The sequence below is a fragment of the Pundamilia nyererei genome, unplaced genomic scaffold (genome assembly GCF_000239375.1).
Source record: "Pundamilia nyererei isolate P.nyererei 1_Seehausen unplaced genomic scaffold, PunNye1.0 scaffold00005, whole genome shotgun sequence".
NCBI lineage: Eukaryota > Metazoa > Chordata > Actinopteri > Cichliformes > Cichlidae > Pundamilia > Pundamilia nyererei.
This window is the reverse complement of record NW_005187406.1, coordinates 1,838,070-1,857,623: the sequence shown is the minus strand read 5'-3', so window position 1 is coordinate 1,857,623 and position 19,554 is coordinate 1,838,070. Positions and strand designations below refer to the sequence as shown.

At 40.4% G+C, this 19,554-nt stretch overlaps 2 protein-coding genes across 5 annotated transcripts in view; both read left to right on the top strand.

Moving 5' to 3' along the window:
* The window catches only part of atpaf2 (ATP synthase mitochondrial F1 complex assembly factor 2), a 7,015-nt gene extending 3,460 nt beyond the window's left edge, over positions 1-3,555 (top strand). For both annotated transcript variants that reach the window (XM_005721717.2, XM_005721716.2), the window contains 3 exons: positions 1,981-2,093; positions 2,334-2,449; positions 2,795-3,555. In XM_005721717.2, the coding sequence (XP_005721774.1) occupies positions 1,981-2,093; positions 2,334-2,449; positions 2,795-2,932 (367 nt within the window). In that variant the 3' untranslated portion in view covers positions 2,933-3,555. The remainder of the gene's footprint in view (positions 1-1,980; positions 2,094-2,333; positions 2,450-2,794) is intronic.
* A 415-nt stretch (positions 3,556-3,970) lies between these two features.
* Positions 3,971-16,217, top strand: tom1l2b (target of myb1 like 2 membrane trafficking protein b). 3 transcript variants are annotated; one of them, XM_005721713.1, is made up of 16 exons: positions 3,971-4,089; positions 4,492-4,576; positions 5,658-5,736; positions 6,052-6,201; positions 7,496-7,630; positions 7,760-7,906; positions 8,756-8,872; positions 9,050-9,183; positions 9,353-9,404; positions 10,857-10,865; positions 11,586-11,754; positions 12,965-13,091; positions 13,201-13,276; positions 14,050-14,109; positions 15,521-15,557; positions 15,662-16,217. In XM_005721713.1, the coding sequence occupies exons 1-16, from the start codon at positions 4,038-4,040 to the stop codon at positions 15,808-15,810; spliced, it is 1,578 nt and encodes a 525-aa protein (XP_005721770.1). In that variant the 5' UTR covers positions 3,971-4,037; the 3' UTR covers positions 15,811-16,217. The 3 variants fall into 3 exon arrangements, with proteins under 3 accessions (XP_005721770.1, XP_005721771.1, XP_005721772.1); XM_005721714.1 differs by lacking the exon at positions 10,857-10,865; XM_005721715.1 differs by lacking the exon at positions 14,050-14,109.
* Positions 16,218-19,554: the final 3,337 nt, after the last annotated feature.

The following is a 19,554-nucleotide window of genomic DNA, read 5'->3' as shown; positions in this document are numbered from 1 at the left end:
CGCTTCGCCTTGGTCATTTTTAATCTGTAGCTCTGCTCTAAAAGAACGTACGTACCTGGGCCCGCCTACTACGCTTGCAAAGGTAAAATGATTGGCTAGAATCTAAAGTGTATGACATCTCAGGGAAAAAAAGCACCGAAATAAAGCACCGAAATGTGCGCTGCTTTTCGGTCTGGTTACTACCGTTTATGTCAGAACCGGTGCCATTATACCGGTACCCATCCCTATGTATCACCTGCATAGATAAATGAATTACTTGCTGTGGGGAGTAAATAAGTAAAGTAATGCAAAAAAGTCAGCAGCAATTTCTAGTAATTATTTATTTATTTGAATACCAACCTGAACACTGGCCAGATTTGTTTCATGTTTCATGACAGGTCTGGACTGTAGCCTGGCCAGTTTAACCAGTTTACAATCTTGCTACGGAGCCAGGCTGTTAGGGATTTCTGTGTTTCATTCATAACAAGCTGAATGAGCTTCTATTATCCATTTGGTCAGATTACAGAGTGTTTAGTGCTGTGATTTCTGGGAACTTTAAGCCATTTCATGTTGTTCTTCAGCCTTGTGCCATATATGCGGGTATTCCTTCTCTTCTAAGCAGAAAGTTATGCGTGAGAATGTGATATCTTTAGATACTGTAAATCTTTTAAATATGCTATATAACTGAGAAGAAATCCTGAGGTAGGTTGGCACGTTCGTCTGCTCTCTTATCTCCCAGTGGCGCACCACACCAGATGTTAATTTGGCACAGATCTTAAATGGATGCTGTGATGACACAATACTCCCATTTGTCTGGTGTTGGGAGTGACACTAGGAGTATGTTAAGGGTCTCCTTCTGGTTTTGAAGCGGGGATCTTTTGCATGTAAGGCAAATGTGTTAACCACTAGAAAAATTACAACATGTTAAAAGTAGAAACTCATGTTCAACACTTGATACTTTGTATTTGTTGTATATTTCAGTTAAATCTAAGGAGAAGTGATTCATATTTTACATTCTTTCCAACTTTTTAGCTTTTTCACCAAAGTGCCGATGAGCTTATGCTATGATGACGTCTCCATCTGTTCGTCTGTACAGTCATCTGCTCACAGTTCACAAGAATCACTATTCCTCCCAGAGTGCTTGTTAGCATTTAATTGCTTGTAATGTTCATAAAATGAGTTTTGTCATCTGTAAATGCCCTTCTTCTTCTTTTTTTCAAAAATGTAGTCTTCTGAGCATGCTCAGACCACAAAATCATTGCAGTTATGTTTTAAAATGATAAATTATAAAAAAAACAAGCCCGATGATTGAAAACAAGAACTAATAGGATGCCATTTGGCAAATTTCAGATGCTCAATTTGGGATTTCTCCAGTGTAACCTTCATGCACAGTGCTTACAGTTTTGCTAAAATCTCACTCCTGATGTGCTGAACAATATTCAGTTCGAACCATTTAGCGAAGCTGTTAACTTAATATTAAAGAAAGGACTACATGAAACACCATGTGATGTAATAGCTTGAAATATTGCTTAGTTGTGCACCACTTGTATCTTTTTAGGTGGTTCTGATCATGATCTTGTTGGTCATGATCAGGGAGGGAGTTGGTCCTGTTGGCTGACTCCACTCGAAGGTGTGGCTGGAACCTTTATAACACCATAAAGTCAGCATTATAATTACATCTATGACATGCTGATATTTAATCATGCTTTTTGTGGCCATAGTTACTACTGACCATGTTGTCATGGTACTCTTGAGCTCAAACACACACATTTGGTGCAGAATGAGACAAATTTTCCCTGGATATGACTTTTAAAATCTCATTAGTTTGTGCAATAAAACCAACCAGTGATACAGAAACGGCATCACTTTCTCACACATTACACTGACCTATGACATGTGATGGCGTGTGAGCTTGATGAGCTCCTACATCATCGACGTTCTCGTTTGGAAACAGTTGAAAGTGCTTTACTAATTTTTATTTTCCCCACAACTTCGCTGCAGATATAACGTCACTATTGGCTCCTCAGCCAGTATTTTGGGCCCTGAGATTCCAGAGGCAACCAAAGACACCTTACGGCAACATCTCAAGTCTCACAACTTCTGGTCTCTGACAGGTAACACACACCTATATGCTTTTTTTTGTTTTGTTTTGTTTTTTCACTCTTTTGACCTTGTTTTAGATGGGATTTGCCTGTATCTAACATGTTTTGCTTGTTTGGTAACTGTAATGGCACAGCTGATGATGAGGAAGGGAAATGCTGTTTGAAGTGGAGATGGTGTGATGTTTAAATCACATGGTTTGGTTGATATGTGATTTGACTAAATTTTACATGCGTGTTGTTGTTCCTGTGCAGGACTTGAATATGTGATCACCCAGCTCAAGTCTATAGTATTGTCACTGGGCATGATTGACAGGCACCTGAGCGTGGAGCAGGCGGTGTTGCTCTCCAGACTGGAGGAGGAATACCAGGTAGGGAATTGCTGAGTCATATGCTTTTTTTTTATATTACTTGCATGAGGATTTTTGCCTTTTTCAGTCAGTTTATGTATTGGCTTAACTGAGGAGTTGGACAAAACTGGTTTTGAACCGGATTTGTCATTACGAGAAGCTTCTAAGATTTGTTGTTTTAGCTTTACTGACGCTCTTACATGACACCTACCCTGGCAGTATATAATGTATAAAACGTGAAAGTTTTTCTTGTTTTTTTGCAAATGTCTTGATTTATGATGCTCTTCTGGCCAACACTCTTAACATATTCTCTATTTAATCCTATTAACGTATTTCTTTCTTTCTTTTTCTCCCCCCCCTTCACAGATTCGACGCTGGGGAAACGTGGAGTGGGCCCATGACTACGACATGTATGAGCTGAGGGCACGGACTGCTGCTGGTGCCCTTTTTGTTCACCTCACATCCGAGAGTTCGACTGTCAAACATAAACTTCTGCAGGACTGAAAAGGATTAGGATCAACTACTGAGAACATCCCCAGCACCTATGTTGTATAAATGTCTCTGCATTCATAAAAAGGCTGCATATTCTGTCTGTTCTGTTTAGCAGTGACAGCTGCTCTGTTGTGATCTGTTATGCAGTCATCTCACTCCAGTAAAACATGCTGGCTCTCCTTTTTGCAGTGTTTACATGTAGCAGCTGCCAAGTGTGACACCCTTCACAGAGTTTCCAGTGGGTTCTCAATCACCCGTGACATTTTGGACAGTGGAGCAATAATTCTGCATTTGATTTTTTTTTTTTTTTTTTTTTGCTTTCTTTGAGCCACAATGTCACTACTGGAAAGCAGATATGCTCATCTTAACTGCACACTATTCAGTCTGTACTGACTGCACTGTGTGCTGTCTGGCTCTGGCAATACATGTGAAAAATATAAACTTCATTAAATTCTGAATTCAAATTATTTTTTGCTAATGAATTAACTATGTTCTGTATGTCACGGTGTTTTTCTTTGCTGGTGAAGTGTAAAACTGAAAATGTAGAGAGAACGCCTTTATTAGTAAAGCTTCTCTGCAAAGAGCAGTCTTCACAGGAATTGTTGTTATTACAGTTGATATAAATCAAGGAATGACATCATGCTTGTGGATATGATTCATATTCTTTTTTTCACAAAACATTTTCCCTTATGTCATATTTATCTGATAATGAACTTTATATAACACTGTTATAGTGATAAAGATAACTAAAGACAAATATTTTCTATAGTTAACTAATAATCATCATCATAATAAATTAAAATAAATATATAGATATACTTTTTTTTAAAATACCAGGAATGACTAAAAACGTAAAATAACAATTCAAAGTTCGCGTTAACCAACAGAAGAGCTAATGCTACTTCCATAAGATATCAGTTTGGTTTATAAAGGGAATTAAAGGTTCCCTTTATTTACAATCGCCCAACTCTCGTAATGGTTGTTCTTGCTGTCCAATCGCACTGGAACATAGGATTTTTTCACCCAATTACGTTGATGCGTAGGCGGGACTTGCTGGACGTTTCCTCAAGTATCATCGTTATCAACCCATGGACTGACTTGTTTGTTGTCGAGCAAGATGGAGTTCATTTTGGGAAATCCTTACACTACGCCAGTGGGACATTGCATTGGTACGCAAATAATTATTTAGGGGAGGACATTGTGGAGAGATGTATGTGTATATCTTAGAGAGGTGTCTATTTTATGTAATAGTCATTTACGGGTTTGCTACCTTTAGCATGCTAATGTCCCTGAATGAGTTCTCTACAGCTGGAAAGCCACCGTTAGCCGCCTAGCTAACTATTACAACATTTGCTGTCACTGTGTAAGCTCTCTCGTTAACAAATTTAATGTGTGCTTTGTGCCATTACGCCATTACCTGTGTCGCACAAGCCGTTTACGTGTGCATCTGTAATAATGACAAGCAGCTAAGTTTGCTAACAGCTAGCCAACAGCCATCGTCATATATTCGGGGCGCAGTTTTTAAGACGTTATTAAGATGATTTCCTTATGTAAGTACATGTGTGTTTTAGAGAGAGCCACTGATGGATCCCTACAAAGTGAAGACTGGACTCTCAACATGGAAATATGTGACATCATCAATGAAACAGAGGATGGGTGAGTACCTTGTGAAAATCAATGAATAACCACATAGGTGTTGATTAAATTCTGTTTAAACTGTGCACTGATTTGGTTTTACCGTTTTACCGGCCTGTGATTTTTACATTGTGGAGTGCTGCAAACACGATCAAGTACTTCATCTTTTCCCCTTTTCTCTACCATCGAATCATAAGTGAGCCAGTCTAGCCCTGGCTGCATGAGGAAGATTTATGCGAGGCCTCACTTCTTATCTCTGTGCTTCATTAACCTTTTACAGAACGTGTGCAACTGGTGTGTGAAGTCCACGTTTGATCAGTGGATTGCAGTTAAGATTAGGTGGCTCTAACCTACAGAAGTGTACTGTAATAAGAAGTCTGTTTGTCTTTTGTCTATGAGGAATGCAATGGGTGTAACACATCCACTTATGCAAGGCGTGTTTGCTCTGTTGGAAGTAGAGACAAAGTTAATAATTTACTTCTTAGAGTAGAACAGCTACAGCATCAAAGAATTATTGGCTCATGCTTCTGATATTCAACTTTCTAATGTTTGTCACAGTATCTGACATCTTGTCAGTGCCACTGAAAATGGCAGCTAAAGCTTTAATTTATCAGCTTATTAGAAATCATGTGTCCTTCCCTGTGGGACATGTTTTCGTAGTCCATTTAAAAGCACACCAGGCAGGCATGGTAAATGGTAAATGGCCTGTATTTATATAGTGCTTTTCTAGTCCCTAAGGACCCCAAAGCGCTTTACACAACCGTCATCCACCCATTCACACACACATTCACACACTGGTGATGGCAAGCTACAGTGTAGCCACAGCCACCCTGGGGCGCACTGACAGAGGCGAGGCTGCCGGACACTGGCGCCACCGGGCCCTCTGACCACCACCAGTAGGCAATGGGTGAAGTGTCTTGCCCAAGGACACAAAGACCGAGACTGTCCAAGCCGGGGATCGAACCGGCAACCTTCCGATTACAAGGCGAACTCCCAACTCTTGAGCCACGATCGCCCAATGGCGATCTATAGGCATGCTGTAATGTGGTATTTTTGTGTGTTTAATGTGGGTTTTGACTTGTGTCTGTATGTGTGTATGCAGGCCAAAGGATGCCATTAGAGCAATGAAGAAAAGGCTAAATGGCAATCGGAACTATAGGGAAGTAATGCTGGCTTTAACGGTAAGTTCACATGAGCAGGAGGAGAGCAGCTAATGTATGCTTTTTATATAATATATTAGCATATAACGTTAATATCAGTTTTCCTTATATAACAGTCAAATAAATTGGTCAAAGGTGCTTTGTTTTGGCATTTATTGGTAACATAAATAAAAGTATTATGATTGCATTTATCAGTACTAAGTTGATTGCATAACATAATTTGCGTTTGCAGTTTTTAGTCCAACACATTATGTCCATTTTGTATCTTGGCTCCAAAACTTCTGAACCTCTCTGTAAGAGGAGCTATTTCAATGATGGCGTCTGTGCATCTGTCAGGTTCTGGAGACGTGCGTGAAGAACTGTGGCCATCGTTTCCACGCTTTAGTGACTAGCAGAGACTTTGTTGATGGCGTGCTTGTTAAAATTATCTCTCCCAAGAACAACCCACCTACCATTGTTCAAGATAAAGTACTCGCTCTGATTCAGGTAAGAACGGCAGAACTGAATGCACAAAGTTTGCATTCTCGTGTATTTGTTTTTTTCCCCCTGTTTTTATGACAATATATAACTTCCAGAGAGAGTGCACAGTGTATGTGGAGCTCTGCACAAAGGGAAAGTAGCATGTGTATATATGGGGGAGGACCAAATTATGTTTAACCTTGTTTAAATATTGCATTTTAATAAGAAGACCTAGTAAATTCCCAACAAATATTGAGATTCACCTCAGCTGTGTTATATATGTAGACGCTATGTGGTAGAAACCCTTAAAGAAAACTAAATGAGCATCAAATTATTATTTAAAACATCTGTATCATAAGGGCCCAAGATTTCACAAACCACGCATCCTTAATATATTTGCTTCTGCAACAATGTACGTCACTGTGAGAGACCTAATCATTTGTGACTCAGTCGGTTTGTGGATTTTGTTGCGACTGTGGTGGCTGCCCAGGTGGTCTTTCATCCCCAGGCACAGTCTCAGGTAAGGCACACTGTCTCCAGGGCTTCAGCCAGTAGCAGCTCTAGTTACCTGTCAGAGCTCAGATAACCCAGCAAGGTTTGTGTGTGTTGCTGTTATTTCCATCAGGGATGCTGTATGACCACAGCTTACAGCATGGAGGAGGAGCACGAGCATACAGTAGTTGTGAGAGAGAAGCTTGATGATTTCTCTTTTTTTTGTTTATTTAGTAGTCAGAGAAACCAGTTTATGACTTGAAGGTCAACTGGGAAAAGTGCATGGGAAACATTTATAGCGTAACACTCCCTTCATGCAGCAGCTGGAGTGTTGTTGACATTTTCATTAGTAAGAGAGGTAAACCCCAGCTGGGCAGCAGACTGTGGTTATGCTGGTGCAGCTCCCTAACCACCTGTTTCATCTCTCAGGGATGAATGTGTGCACTTTGGAGTTGATAAAAGTTGGCAAGTGTGGACATTTCATAGCTTTTACAAGTTTAAAGTCAAAAGCTCTATGATTATTTTGGTAACCTGCATTTCTTTCGGGCTGTTGTGTTGTCTTGTATTTAAGCTGTTGTAATGGCTCGAGCCCAATTTACCCTCTGGTAAGAGCGAAGCCAAACGCTTTATAGTTTGTTCGCTGAATGGATTCAGGGAAGACAAACAAATATCATCAGAGAACAGACTCCTTTTACTGTCTGCGCATCATTTGCTTTGTTTGCCTTTTCAGCCTTCCCTTTTATCCATTGTTTAAATTTCTTTTTTTCAGTCGGTCACGCTCATTTCTCTTTTCTTTTAACTCTTTTTACTCTCTGTTATCTTTATCCAGGCGTGGGCCGATGCATTCAGGAGCAGTCCTGACCTCACGGGTGTGGTTCAAATCTACGAGGAGCTAAAGAGAAAAGGCATCGAGTTCCCAACGTCAGAGCTGGAGACGCTGTCACCTATACATACACCTCAGCGTGTAGGAGAGCTCATGCTTGGCAGCCTAGTTTGCTAAAGTTTCTTTGCCAGAACTATTTGGTGTGATTACGTTCCCAGGTAACATGTTGCCTAATGATATGTTTGTTATCACCTTCTCTGTTGTTTCTAGTCAGCCACTGCTCCGGAGGGTGACTCTACCTTACACAAGCACAGCAGCACTACTCAGCCCACACAACACTCTGTGCCACCAGTCTACACCACCCCTCAAGTCCCCAACATTCATGCCTCCGGAGCCGTTAATCCCACACCTGAACAGGTACAGTGGTAATCCTATGACCACATTTTCTACAACCGTCCTACAAAACAACGATATTCTACGGTTTTCCTTTTAATATCCGCTCTCAAGTGTACGCCATGAAGATTCCAAGAATCTGCCCAATTAACTATCTTTCTGTAATTTTGAATTGCCCTACCTCCAGTTTTCAAGGTCATCTTCTTATGCACCTCTGGACTGGTTTCAGTGCAGGTGATAAATATAGATTACTTCCTAGAAGTCCTTTTGTGTCCCTTTGACTTTAAGCCTCTGCTGGGCTCCTCCACTGTGTCGCAGTGGTCATCCTTAAACTTGATTGTCAATCACATGGAGGTATATCTGGTGAGTGATGAGTCATGAGTATGTGTGTATCCAAAGGTCCCCCCCACCCAACTTGAAAGCACATTCACCATCATTGCTGTTCAGCCTGTTTCAGCTGAAGGTTACTATGCAAGGAATTCCCAGTTTACAATCTAATGAATGTCAGAAAAACAAGCACGTGTGCTGCCCTTCAAATGAAAACCACTCACTCTTGAAACAGAGGTTGGTGTTTGCTTTCAAAGCCCAAGAGTGAACAGTGGAAGCAGAGTGCAGAAAGCAGTCCAAATGTGCACAAAGAGATGATCTTGAAGGGGACACACCTTTATACTTTCGCAGTTATCATTCTCTGGTAGTTTTCCTCGCTACCACAGTAATACTTGTGTTTTAAATTAAAATGTATGGAAATAATATAAAATTGACTTTTACTTAAGGTAATTTATGCTTTACTTTTTTAGTTTTTTGTTTTGTTTTTTTAAATCACCCAGTTTCCAAGTGCTAGCATTTAGACGAACTTGCACTGTTATCATGTAGATTTCCCGGCTACGCAGTGAGTTGGACATTGTTCGTGGAAACACTAAAGTGATGTCAGAGATGCTGACAGAAATGGTGCCAGGACAGGAGGATGCTTCAGACTACGAGTTGCTACAGGCAAGACACCACTTACTCACATAACACACAAATAAAAATGTATCTGTAAATTAACAAATGTAAAAACTTTATTTATGAAATTTTTTTTAGGCCGGCATGTACAAATGTGACTCAAAAGCAGACTGGGATCCGTTTGCATCCGTAAGCATTTGTATTGTGTACATTTGTTTTGTGTAGGAGCTCAACAGGACTTGTAGAGCTATGCAGCAGAGAATAGTGGAGCTCATCTCCTGTGTTTCTAATGAGGCAGTAACGGAGGAGCTGCTGCATGTCAATGACGACCTCAACAACATTTTCCTCCGCTATGAAAGGTTAGAAAACGCAGGCAAACATGTTGCGCAAATGCAGGTGTAAACTTGTCTTTGGGTGCAAGAACGTGCACGTAGCCAAACTTGTTTTTACCCTCTCAGCACAAATTGAGTTTGGTAAACTACAGGTGTTTTGTTCCTTCCTTTCATGCTATCTCTTTGTTGCTTTTAGGTATGAGAGGTTCAGGTCTGGAAGGTCCTCAGCTCAGGGTGTAAACAATGGGGTGAGTCAGCTCATAGTGCGATCGCATCACACTTAAAATTCCTGGATTTCCTCTCCGAATGTTTTGAGCTAATTTGCACTGTTTATTTTGTGGATTCTTGGACATCCACACCTTTCAGTGTCTGCAGTGTGGATGTGCATGTTAACATTATCAGTCAGGCTTTCCTGTGCCGTCTTTATATGTCAAAACCTGTCAGCTGTTTACCAGATGTACATGCCTAATTAAATGGAAACCCAACAAAGACACATGCAGTTGGTTTCACAGTAAAATATAGAGACATCTTTGAAGACTTTTTATATTTAGTTTAGATTTTCTGTTCTCATTCGAGTGTCAGATTGCATTTCTACACTATAGTTCAAGCAGACCTGCTGTATTTAAGTTCTGCGGAGTAAGTGAAACAAAGACCATGATTATACAGCAGAGAATGCAAATTTAATTGCTGTTGCGCTGGAGCTGGGCTGCTTGTATTTTATTCATTGCACATTACAATAAAACAAGCAGCCCAGTCATTGCTTTGTTCTGGAACATACTGCTTTGCATCTTGCAAAGCAGTATGTTCCAGAACAATTTCTAACAGCAGTGTGTTGTTTATTTAAAGCTTGCATGTGTCTATAAATTACTGCCTTGCTGCGTTTCAAACCTATCAGTAAAAAACCCCAAAACAAACCAAACCTGTTTAAATAGCAAATTTATTTTCTGCTGCTTCCTTAACTTAATATGCCATCGATCACATGACTGGACCTGCTTATAGTAGAATGTAGGGTTGGGCAAGTATTGACACGATTGCACATTACGTTTAGAAACATCATCGATTTGTTCAGTTAAAACATTAAAAATATATCAAAGTGAATTAATAGACGTTATAAATGAACTGAATTAAACAGAGCGAGTTTAGGCTTTTAAGGAGGGACACAAACAGTTGTAAAGGTGCATTTTTGGGGCACAGTGAGTTAGAACACTATTGTGAAACAGAATAATAGTTTATTTTTCATTAATTATAATCAATGGGATTCAAAATGAGAGCAGTGTGAGGCTGTAAACCGCTGCCAAAGCTGGAAATTTCCTGCATAGAAGAAATAATTGAATTTGGATTTGTTTATGTTTTCTGGAGAATTTCACATGATGTGACTTGAAATATCAAGTTGTTAAAAAGTCCTTTTGAATTTCCTGGATCCTGATTTATCCCAAACCTTTATTACACCCTCTAACTTCCACGCAAATCCTACTACAGTGACTAACTGACAGATCTGATAACGTAATATTTTGTGCTTAAAAAAGGGGGAATCTTCTGTTGGAGAAGTATCACCACCTTAGTGGGTTTCAGATCGTTTAGGCATGATATATCTCCCACAGCTATCATGCCTTTACAGTCTGTCCATACACGGGCATGTTAATGTTATTCACTGTGTCTTCCTTTTCTGTTCTTTTCTGTTCTTCTGTTACTTTGGCTAGCTGAAACAGGCAAGTATGAAAATATTGTCACCTCCCCCCTTTAAATGATCAGTCACCCAACTGTGACATTCAATACATGACTAAAGAACATGGGGCCAGCATTCAGCGGTACCTTTTTAACCATATGGTATGTTTTCAGTCTGCAGCCAATGATATGTGAAACCTGGAGGCAGGCTGACAGCGACATGAGCTTAAGATGGCACCTAAATGAATGTATGTCACTGTCATGTTGGCTTTCCGTCATCTCAGACCATCAGGGTTTGAGATCTGCAAATTGGTCTTAACAGAGAAAGTTTCACAGAGCCCAAAGATTCAGTCTACCCTCCTCCCTGCCCGCTGTATTTCTGCCTTCTTAAGGGGGTTGTTTTCATCACGTTCATGATAAATGGCCTGATTGGCATTTGTCCTATATGAAGTGGAATTGAAGCATAACTATTTCTCTAGAATAAAACTGTATTGTTTTACCCCCTTAAGAAACTGTTTTGCAGAAATTGAGTTGATTTGCTGCTGCCCCGAGTCACAGACATTTTCATGCTCTCCTGAAGCTAAACACTTTCGTTTTTTTTTTTTTCTCCACATTTGTTCTGTTAAACTAAAAAGCTAAGTACTGAATAACCCTGCCTTTAATAGCCTCCCCCCCCCAAAAAATTATTTTGCTCCTCATATACGAAAAATCATAAATCCTTTGATTTTTACCTGAAACTGTTTCATCATTTCTCCTTCATCCAGGTCCTCAGTGAGGCTACAGAAGACAACCTGATAGATCTCGGCCCAGGCTCCCCTGCTGTGGTGAGCAATATGCCAAATGCAGCCCCAACCAGCTTGCCTCCCACTGTCACAGCCCCTGCAGGAAGGCCCTCCTCCCCAGCTACTCTGGCCTCCCGATTGGCTGGTCTCGGTATGCACTAAATTCCTCGAAACAGTCAATAGTTACATTTTTAGCTACAGCATTACACTGTATATTTAAATACAAACCTGTTCAGAACATATTGCTGAATTCATGTCAGGTAGTCATATGGGCTTGGATTGGAGCAAAACTCAGAAACTTAATTTCCAAGTTAGTGATTGGTAGGTGGTTCAGCATCTAAAGCTTGAAGTATGGGGGGAGGGGGGGGGAAGGTTGCCGTTTCGAGCCCCGGCTCGGACAGTCTCCGTCGTTGTGTCCTTGGGCAAGACACTTCACCCGTTGCTTACTGGTGGTGGTCAGAGGGCCCGGTGGCGCCAGTGTCCGGCAGCCTCGCCTCTGTCAGTGCGCCCCAGAGCAGCTGTGGCTACAGTGTAGCTTTGTGTGAATGACTGAATGTAGTGTAAAGTGCTATACAAATACAGGCCATTTACCATATAGTTATTTTTCTCATGTTGTGCTTTATTTAAATTCACGTTAGCCTAGTGAAGTTGTGACACTGTGGGTGCAGTGGGTACCATACCCAGGGTTCCTTCAGGTAGGTGTGCAGAGAGTGCCGCTCCCCTTCATTGAGTGTGCAGAGAACTTCAAGCTGTCTCAGTAATCTCTCTCTGGAAAGTCTTGCAGCTCACTACAATGTTAACAGTGTAATTCAAGGAAAAGCCCATTGTGTAAACCACTATAATATGGAGCCGTTAAGTGAAATTCAGTAACTCACAAAATTCGAGTTATCACTAATGTACCATATAACTCTTGTTCACCGTCAGTTGTTTTCCTGTACCTGCTGCTGTCAGTGCCACCACTCAGTCATGTGGGTGTCACTGAAGGCATCACTGCTGAGTATACACACTCTGCTCTCCTATCTGCCTCGAAACAGAGGCAACTTTCTCCTTTTATATCTTCTGCAGCTTTTACTGTGTATACAAGCTAAAGCTTAATTTCTCCCATAGCACAAAGGGATCTGTGTGGTCTGATGCAATGGTACATGCACACACAGAACAGACAGTTAGTTTGATGCAAGACTGTCAAAAATAAATCAACAGATAACTTTAGTTCTCGATTGTTTGGATCCAAACTGTTCTTAAAATGAATCTCAGTAGAAACGACCTTTTTCTCTTGACTTTTATTTTTGTAAAGTCTGATTCTCTTCTGTGCAGTTTGTTAGCTTGATGTTAAGGTGGTTTGTTTGTTTTGTCTCTTCCAGACATGGGAGCAGACAGTGTGAGCAGTACTCTGAGCTCCCTGTCCAGCTGTAAGCCTCCACCTGCCCAGGATGACTTTGATGTGTTTGCTCAAACCAGAACCGGAACCATGTCAGAGCCACAGAAGGTGTAAGAATCCAATGAGGAGTGGCAAATTTAGTTTGGCATTTAACCTACTTCCTTTTTATTTCTGTTAAACGTGGGCAAATAACATTTGCTTGTATGTGTTTTGTCTCAGTACTGCATCAGAAAACACCCAGGCCGCTGAAGGCCTTCCTCCCACTCTGGATGTTCTACAGACAGCTGCTGGGGGGGTGAGTCTCAGTGACAATTTGGGTCTTAATTCAAAGTCGGTGTTGTCATAGTCTGTCGGAGAATTTTGATACTGAATATTTGTGTTTGTGCGCTTTCTGACCCTGACATGCTTTTTCATCCTTGCACTGTTGCTGCTAGATGCGACTAATCCCTTGATTAAAAAAAATAAATAAATTGAGAAATATAGTTTCTTTGTTTATTTACATCTTACAGCTTAACAGAGAGGGTTTGAACACTGGAGCTGTGCATCGTCTTCTTAATTTCTTTGATAAAATCAATAATTTTTTAAGCCGTGCGTAGGGAGATGGATCTTGTCTTTCATGCAGTACTAACTAGAGTTGTAAGTTGTTTTCAGCTTTGTCATCTTCTGAGAAAAAGGAAGGAAATGCTATGCTAGCTGTATTAATAGCTATGCTATAGATCTTCCAGTTTGATTTTATTATTATTATTTCGTTATTTATTTTATGATGGGGGTTTTTTTTTTTGGCCATGGTGTCTCTGCACCGCGGCTTGCTTTATTCATTTTCACCAGCATGGCTCTGTCTTCCCAGCTTAACCTGCACTTAGATTTGTTTTTGTATGACTTGCGCACTCATAGCTTTATCACAAACACTGATTTCGGTTTATGCATTTGTTTTTCTCACAACTGTATTAAGCTGCATTTGAGTTACCACTGACGTTTACTTAAGTCATTTTCTGTTGTGTTTGGGGCGGGATTTCATTTCTGTTTTTGTTCTGGCCACCTGTGGCGGTCTCGATGCTGCCCCCATAGGTTGTCGGAGGCCAGTCCTCTGTCATGGATGACATAGAGGAGTGGCTGAGTACTGACGTGGTGAGCCCATCATGATTTTTTTTTTTTGGTTCATTTATGCTTGCTTCTTTACTTTTTTCACTCTGTCGTATCCCTTTTTAAAAATTTCATACTGGCTTTTGAAGCCTGAAATTAACACATTTACTCGATGGTGTTTTCCTGACTGATCAATCACATTTTAATTTAGTTCACTGAAATTTTACTAACAGTGTTGTGTGAGGGGCGACTGATATAATTATGGGAGACTGTGGCAAAATAGCATGAGGTCTTGAATGCAAATAATGTATGCAACATTTTGTTTATTTTGAGCTAAAGTGGACCTATTATGCATTTTCTTTTCTTCAGCATTGTTACTACACTTAAGTAGCTTTGCATTAGTTACAGTCACAAAATCCTTATTTACCGGTAGCTTGGACTGGCTTACAGATATCTCCTTAGTTCATCTACTGTCCCTGAGAGCCCATCACCTGGCAGTGTGGCAGTTCAGAAAAAAAAAAAACCTGATACAAAAACAGTTTTTCATCTTTAAAGCAAAAGTCATGCTGTAATAAACATACTGCAGTCAACCCAGAGCCTTTTCCACCTTACTGAAGGTCCATTAGTGACATAAAAGGCTGCTTAGATATAAGCTCAAACTGTTTTGAAAGCTAAAATAGCCACACTAACAATACTGTTTAACTGCCTGAACAGTGATTTAAGCTACGTTGTATATGCCCAATTCAAATATTATTTAAAGTTTGTGGTTTTGTTTCCTCATCGTTGCCCAATCTTTGAGTCTAGCCGGTTGAAAACGTTTGTCAGGCCCATCAGGTGTTTGGAGGGTGCTGAGCTCAAAGCTTTTTCTTTGCTTCAGACGACTATATGAGGAAAACTGAATTTGTTATAGTGCAATCTGAAGCGTGAGCATTTGGCTCCAAGGATGACCTGTTTGTCATATACAGCATAGCAAAAGTTTTTTAAATCATGAGGTTAACATATAATCCATCAGAATAGGTCTGCTTTAGCCAAAACATCTTAACTGCCAGAGCTGTTATAGAGCGATATTATTTATTTATCTAATCTGGGCGAGTGTTTGTGACCCAGAATGAGTAATAATGCATTCCAAAACTTTAGTGCTTATTTTGTGCAAATTTGTGCTTATGTTGCACAAATTTATCAGATTGTGTGCCGAGTGTTTTGGTTGGGGAGCAATGAGAGTGTATTAGAACTTCTAATATTACCGTCACAACCTTTGGTCCGTGCTAATGATGGGTAAGTGGCTCTTGTTATGAGTGAAATTTGACGGGTAAGTCAGTTTTGGGGTTTTGTGTTTTGTTTGTTTCTTAATGTGGTTTGAATCAGATTATTGGTCAAGGGGTCATAATTTGGCTTTTGGTTTGCAGTGGGTAATGTTTGTCACAGCGTGACATGGTGGGTTTTCCTTTTTCAACAGAAGGGAGATGAAGGTGAGGAAGGCGTCACAAGTGAAGGTACGACACTGATTCTTCTCTTCTAACACTTCCAGCTCCCCCAGCTGTATTTTGAACACATTTTATTTAAAAAATAAAAATAAAAATTTTGTCTCTGCCCCCAGAATTTGACAAGTTCCTTGAGGAGAGAGCCAAAGCTGTTGAGAGGGTCCCCAGCCTACCGTCGCCCCCGAGTGGTAACCCAGGAGCAGTGCAAGGAACCCCTAGCCGCAAAAAGCCAGAAAGACCTGAGGACACTTTGTTTGCCGCGTAGACCTCCCAGCTTTGACCTCCGATTTCCCCTCCAGCCTTAGACCCGACCAGCTATGCAGCTTCACCTTAGGAGAGACCGACCTGACACTGAATCACACTCACCTCTGCTAACGATTGATCGCAGCGCTACTCGACCCACACTACAGGAAATTGCACATGAAATCAGTAGAATTATGTTAAGGCTCTCCGTTAATTTCTCACGCAAAGGGAAAAGAAAAAATCCTATTTTCATACGCCAAAATGAGATGGATCCCACTCGATGAGCAGTGTTAGAGACGGTGAGGCAGCAGGTCCCCCCCCAGCCCTCTTTGGTGTAAATCATCTCCTTCAGCCTGGTGTGGACTGCAGATGTAGATTTGTATAAAAAAAAAAAGGGGGCAAAAAAAGAATCCTTGTCATAAGTAGGAATTCGTTTCCTATCCAGTCCCTCAACTCAAGACAAAGTTTGTACTGTTAAAGAAACCGCTGCAGAAACATTATGGATGTTGTTGCAGACTTATCCCCCTTAATTGCAGAAGCACTGATCATACCTACGAGGCTCTGGTTTTGGTGTTTGTATCGGTCCCTTTGCAAGTCTGTCTTAAGTTGAATTGTATATCTGTAAATGACAAATGTCGGGTTTATTAGTTGTGTGTATATTTTAGCTTACACAAGTATGTAAGAGATGGTAATTTAATGTAGTTTTTTTGTTTGTTTTTTGAAAAAGGATATATGTTGCCCTTGCTTTGACAGTAGGGATGTACCTCATTGGGCTGAGCTTTTTCAAGAGAAGGGACAAAAATTGTACACATGTGATTATTTACAAAAGCTAAAAGAGACGAGGGTTAAGAAGGGATGTCGTTTTTTGTGGATTGGCGTCGTGGCGCACCTTACCCAGATACGTGTAGTCTTACCTTGCCTTCTCATTCCCCGTGACAGACGTACGTGCAGTTTTTCGGTGATTTGCTGGTCACAACAGATTTATTGAGATTATTTTGCTGAGATTCATTAGCCTGAAAGCTGCTATAGTTTTGTAAACTAAAGTTTAATTTTGATGGATTCTTAAGGTAGTGTCATGGAGTTGTGGATGGGGAGTGGTTTTCTGATGAGTGCTGTTTAAGGTGCACGCTCGGAGCTGAAGAGACGTTTGCTGTCGTTCAGGAGTTTTTACTCGCTGTAGGTTTTAACTGCGTTTTGAGGGAAGATTGTGCTGTATGCGTTTTAATTTTAATAAGTTGGAGCTTAGAGGACCAAGTTTGTGATCTCATTTGGGATGTGGACGGAAGAATGTCCTAATAATTGTGTTCTTGTGTTTCATTAATTTTTAAAATCGAGGGTTTTTTCTTTTTTCTAAATTCACAGATGTCCTAAAGAATAAAAACAGAAGCAGTTTGCACATTATTTTTGTGCATTTCTCCTTTTTATTTCTTAACGCTGCCATCTTTAAAGGCCTGACCTTTCAAGCGTGATTTGTTTTTTCAGAAATGAGCTCGCTGCAGACGTCAGGCTACAAATTAGACTTTTTGCTTTCGACAATAACAAATGCAACATTTTACACAATCGTAACAAGTGTGCACTTTGATGGCCGCGTTTCAACTCGTACTGTAAATCAGCTGAATCTTAGCCTAATTTAATTAATGAGCATATGAATAATTTATTCAGCACTACTTCTTTTCCTTTGTGTTTTTTTTTTTTTTTTTTTTTTTAAAGATCAGTATTTTAAATCACTTTATTGTGAAAATTTTAAACGGGAAATGAGCTGTGTTAAGGGATGAGATGGGAAATTGTGTATGTTTTAGTGTTTCTGGCTTCTGTTTATGTAGTTAAGTATTTTTTTTTTCTTGGTTTGTTTTATACGTTGTTGCTGGCTTGTGTATTTAATTTGTCATGATTGGGTATGTGGATATCCTCGGCGGCTGGAAGTGGAGGATGGTAAACACATGGAGGTGTTTCATCACTGGTCTGTAGCCGTTAAAGAATTACACTACTTGTCTCATTTTGTTTCATGAAGGATACATATTGAATAGATTTTATGTATTGACCAGCACGTGGGGGGGGGGGAACTGACACAAAGTAACTTAGTTTGGACACTTTGAACAAAGCATCATCATTGCACATTTTGAAAGGGAAGCTTCCTTTCTCCCTCCTTTATGTCTCCTTGTTTTAGTGTTATGTGTCTGTTGTGTGACGCTGAAACATTTTAATCACAGTTAATTTTTTTTAAATTTTCTTTTAATTAAACTAAGAAAGCTCCAAATGTGAGCTCAATGAATACATGTTATTCTCCTGTTTGGTTTTTTTCAGTGTGAGCTCTGTCAGTGATTTGTAACTGAACCCCAGCGTACTGATAACGTTGCCAGAGAGTCATCTCAGACCTGCTTTGCAGAAGAACAACGTGTTTCTTAGTCACTGGAATATACAAAAAGCAATGCCGATAATGGAGGCTGCGCTGTACGACTGCTAATTTTCCTCAGTTGCCTCATTTCTCTTTGTGTTGTTTGACTTATGCATGATCTCTAATAAAAGATTAGCAGTGTGATCTGCTGTGTGGTTTTTGTGTCTGCTGAAAATCTAGCACCTCAATCTCTTCCTAGAGTGCAATGGGCCCCACACTAATGGGGCTTTACCGCTGTTCATAGGGAATCCCCTCATCCCAAAACATGGCCCCTCATATTCTGCTTCAGTCACTGGAGCATTTCCTGGTCAAGAAACAAGGGTGTGTCTGTCACACAGTACACTGAAATATACAGGACGTCTTTGTAGCATTTTTACAGTGAGTGGCTAACTAACAGTGGATTTCTCTCAGAGGCAAATGGATGTTTTTGTGTTGGAGACCTCTGGCTACACTTCACGACAAATTCACTGAAAAAATGTGGAAGACAGATATTCTAATATAGTGTAAATCGGTTATTTTTGTCAGTAGCACATACATGTGTTGGTCTCAGATGGTCATTTGTTTTGTGTGGAGGCATGTCACTACTTTGATTATGTATTTGACTGCCTTTCGAATACAAACTTAGTGTTAATTATGCCAAATACCACATTCACTTACATTTTTCCCCCCACATGCGTTGCCGAGGCTCTGTGTGCACAGCCACTGGGTCGGAAAGCTGAACTGAGGATCCAGTTTTCTTGGACTTAGCTGGCATTCAAATCTCCACAGACGGTTAGCTAGCACACCCTGGTGGCTGCACCGTGGAACCTCATGGCACACATGCTTGAGGTCAGGGCACAGGCAAAACCACTAAACGTCCACTTACCAAGAAAACAAACGCAAACGGTGGTCTGTTTAGCCGTATAAATTGCAGGAAGTGCTGACACAGTGCTGTGGCACGTTGTAGTTCCACTGCACGTTACAACAGTCTATCACAAACATGGTTATATGATAGCTCAGTCATTTTGCCAGCTTTATTTTAGTCCTCTTGGACCGTCAGCTCAGCAGCACTTTTGCTTTATGCCTAACTCTGGTCCCTGCAGTGATGTTGTGTAAAGTTTATCTTGAGGACAAATTCAAAATAATGAACAACCTGTGTACTCTAGGTTCAGAATATATTGTATTCCAGTAAGCTGGTATTAATCCATTTTCTCTGTACGGTTTTGTGTTTTGGTTCATAGACACTACATTAAGAGTATTAAGTGGATATATGACGTCATTTTCCACATTCTCAAATCCCATTAAAACAAATGGTAAATGGCCTGTATTTATATAGCGCTTTACTAGTCCCTAAGGACCCCAAAGCGCTTTACATATCCAGTCATCCACACA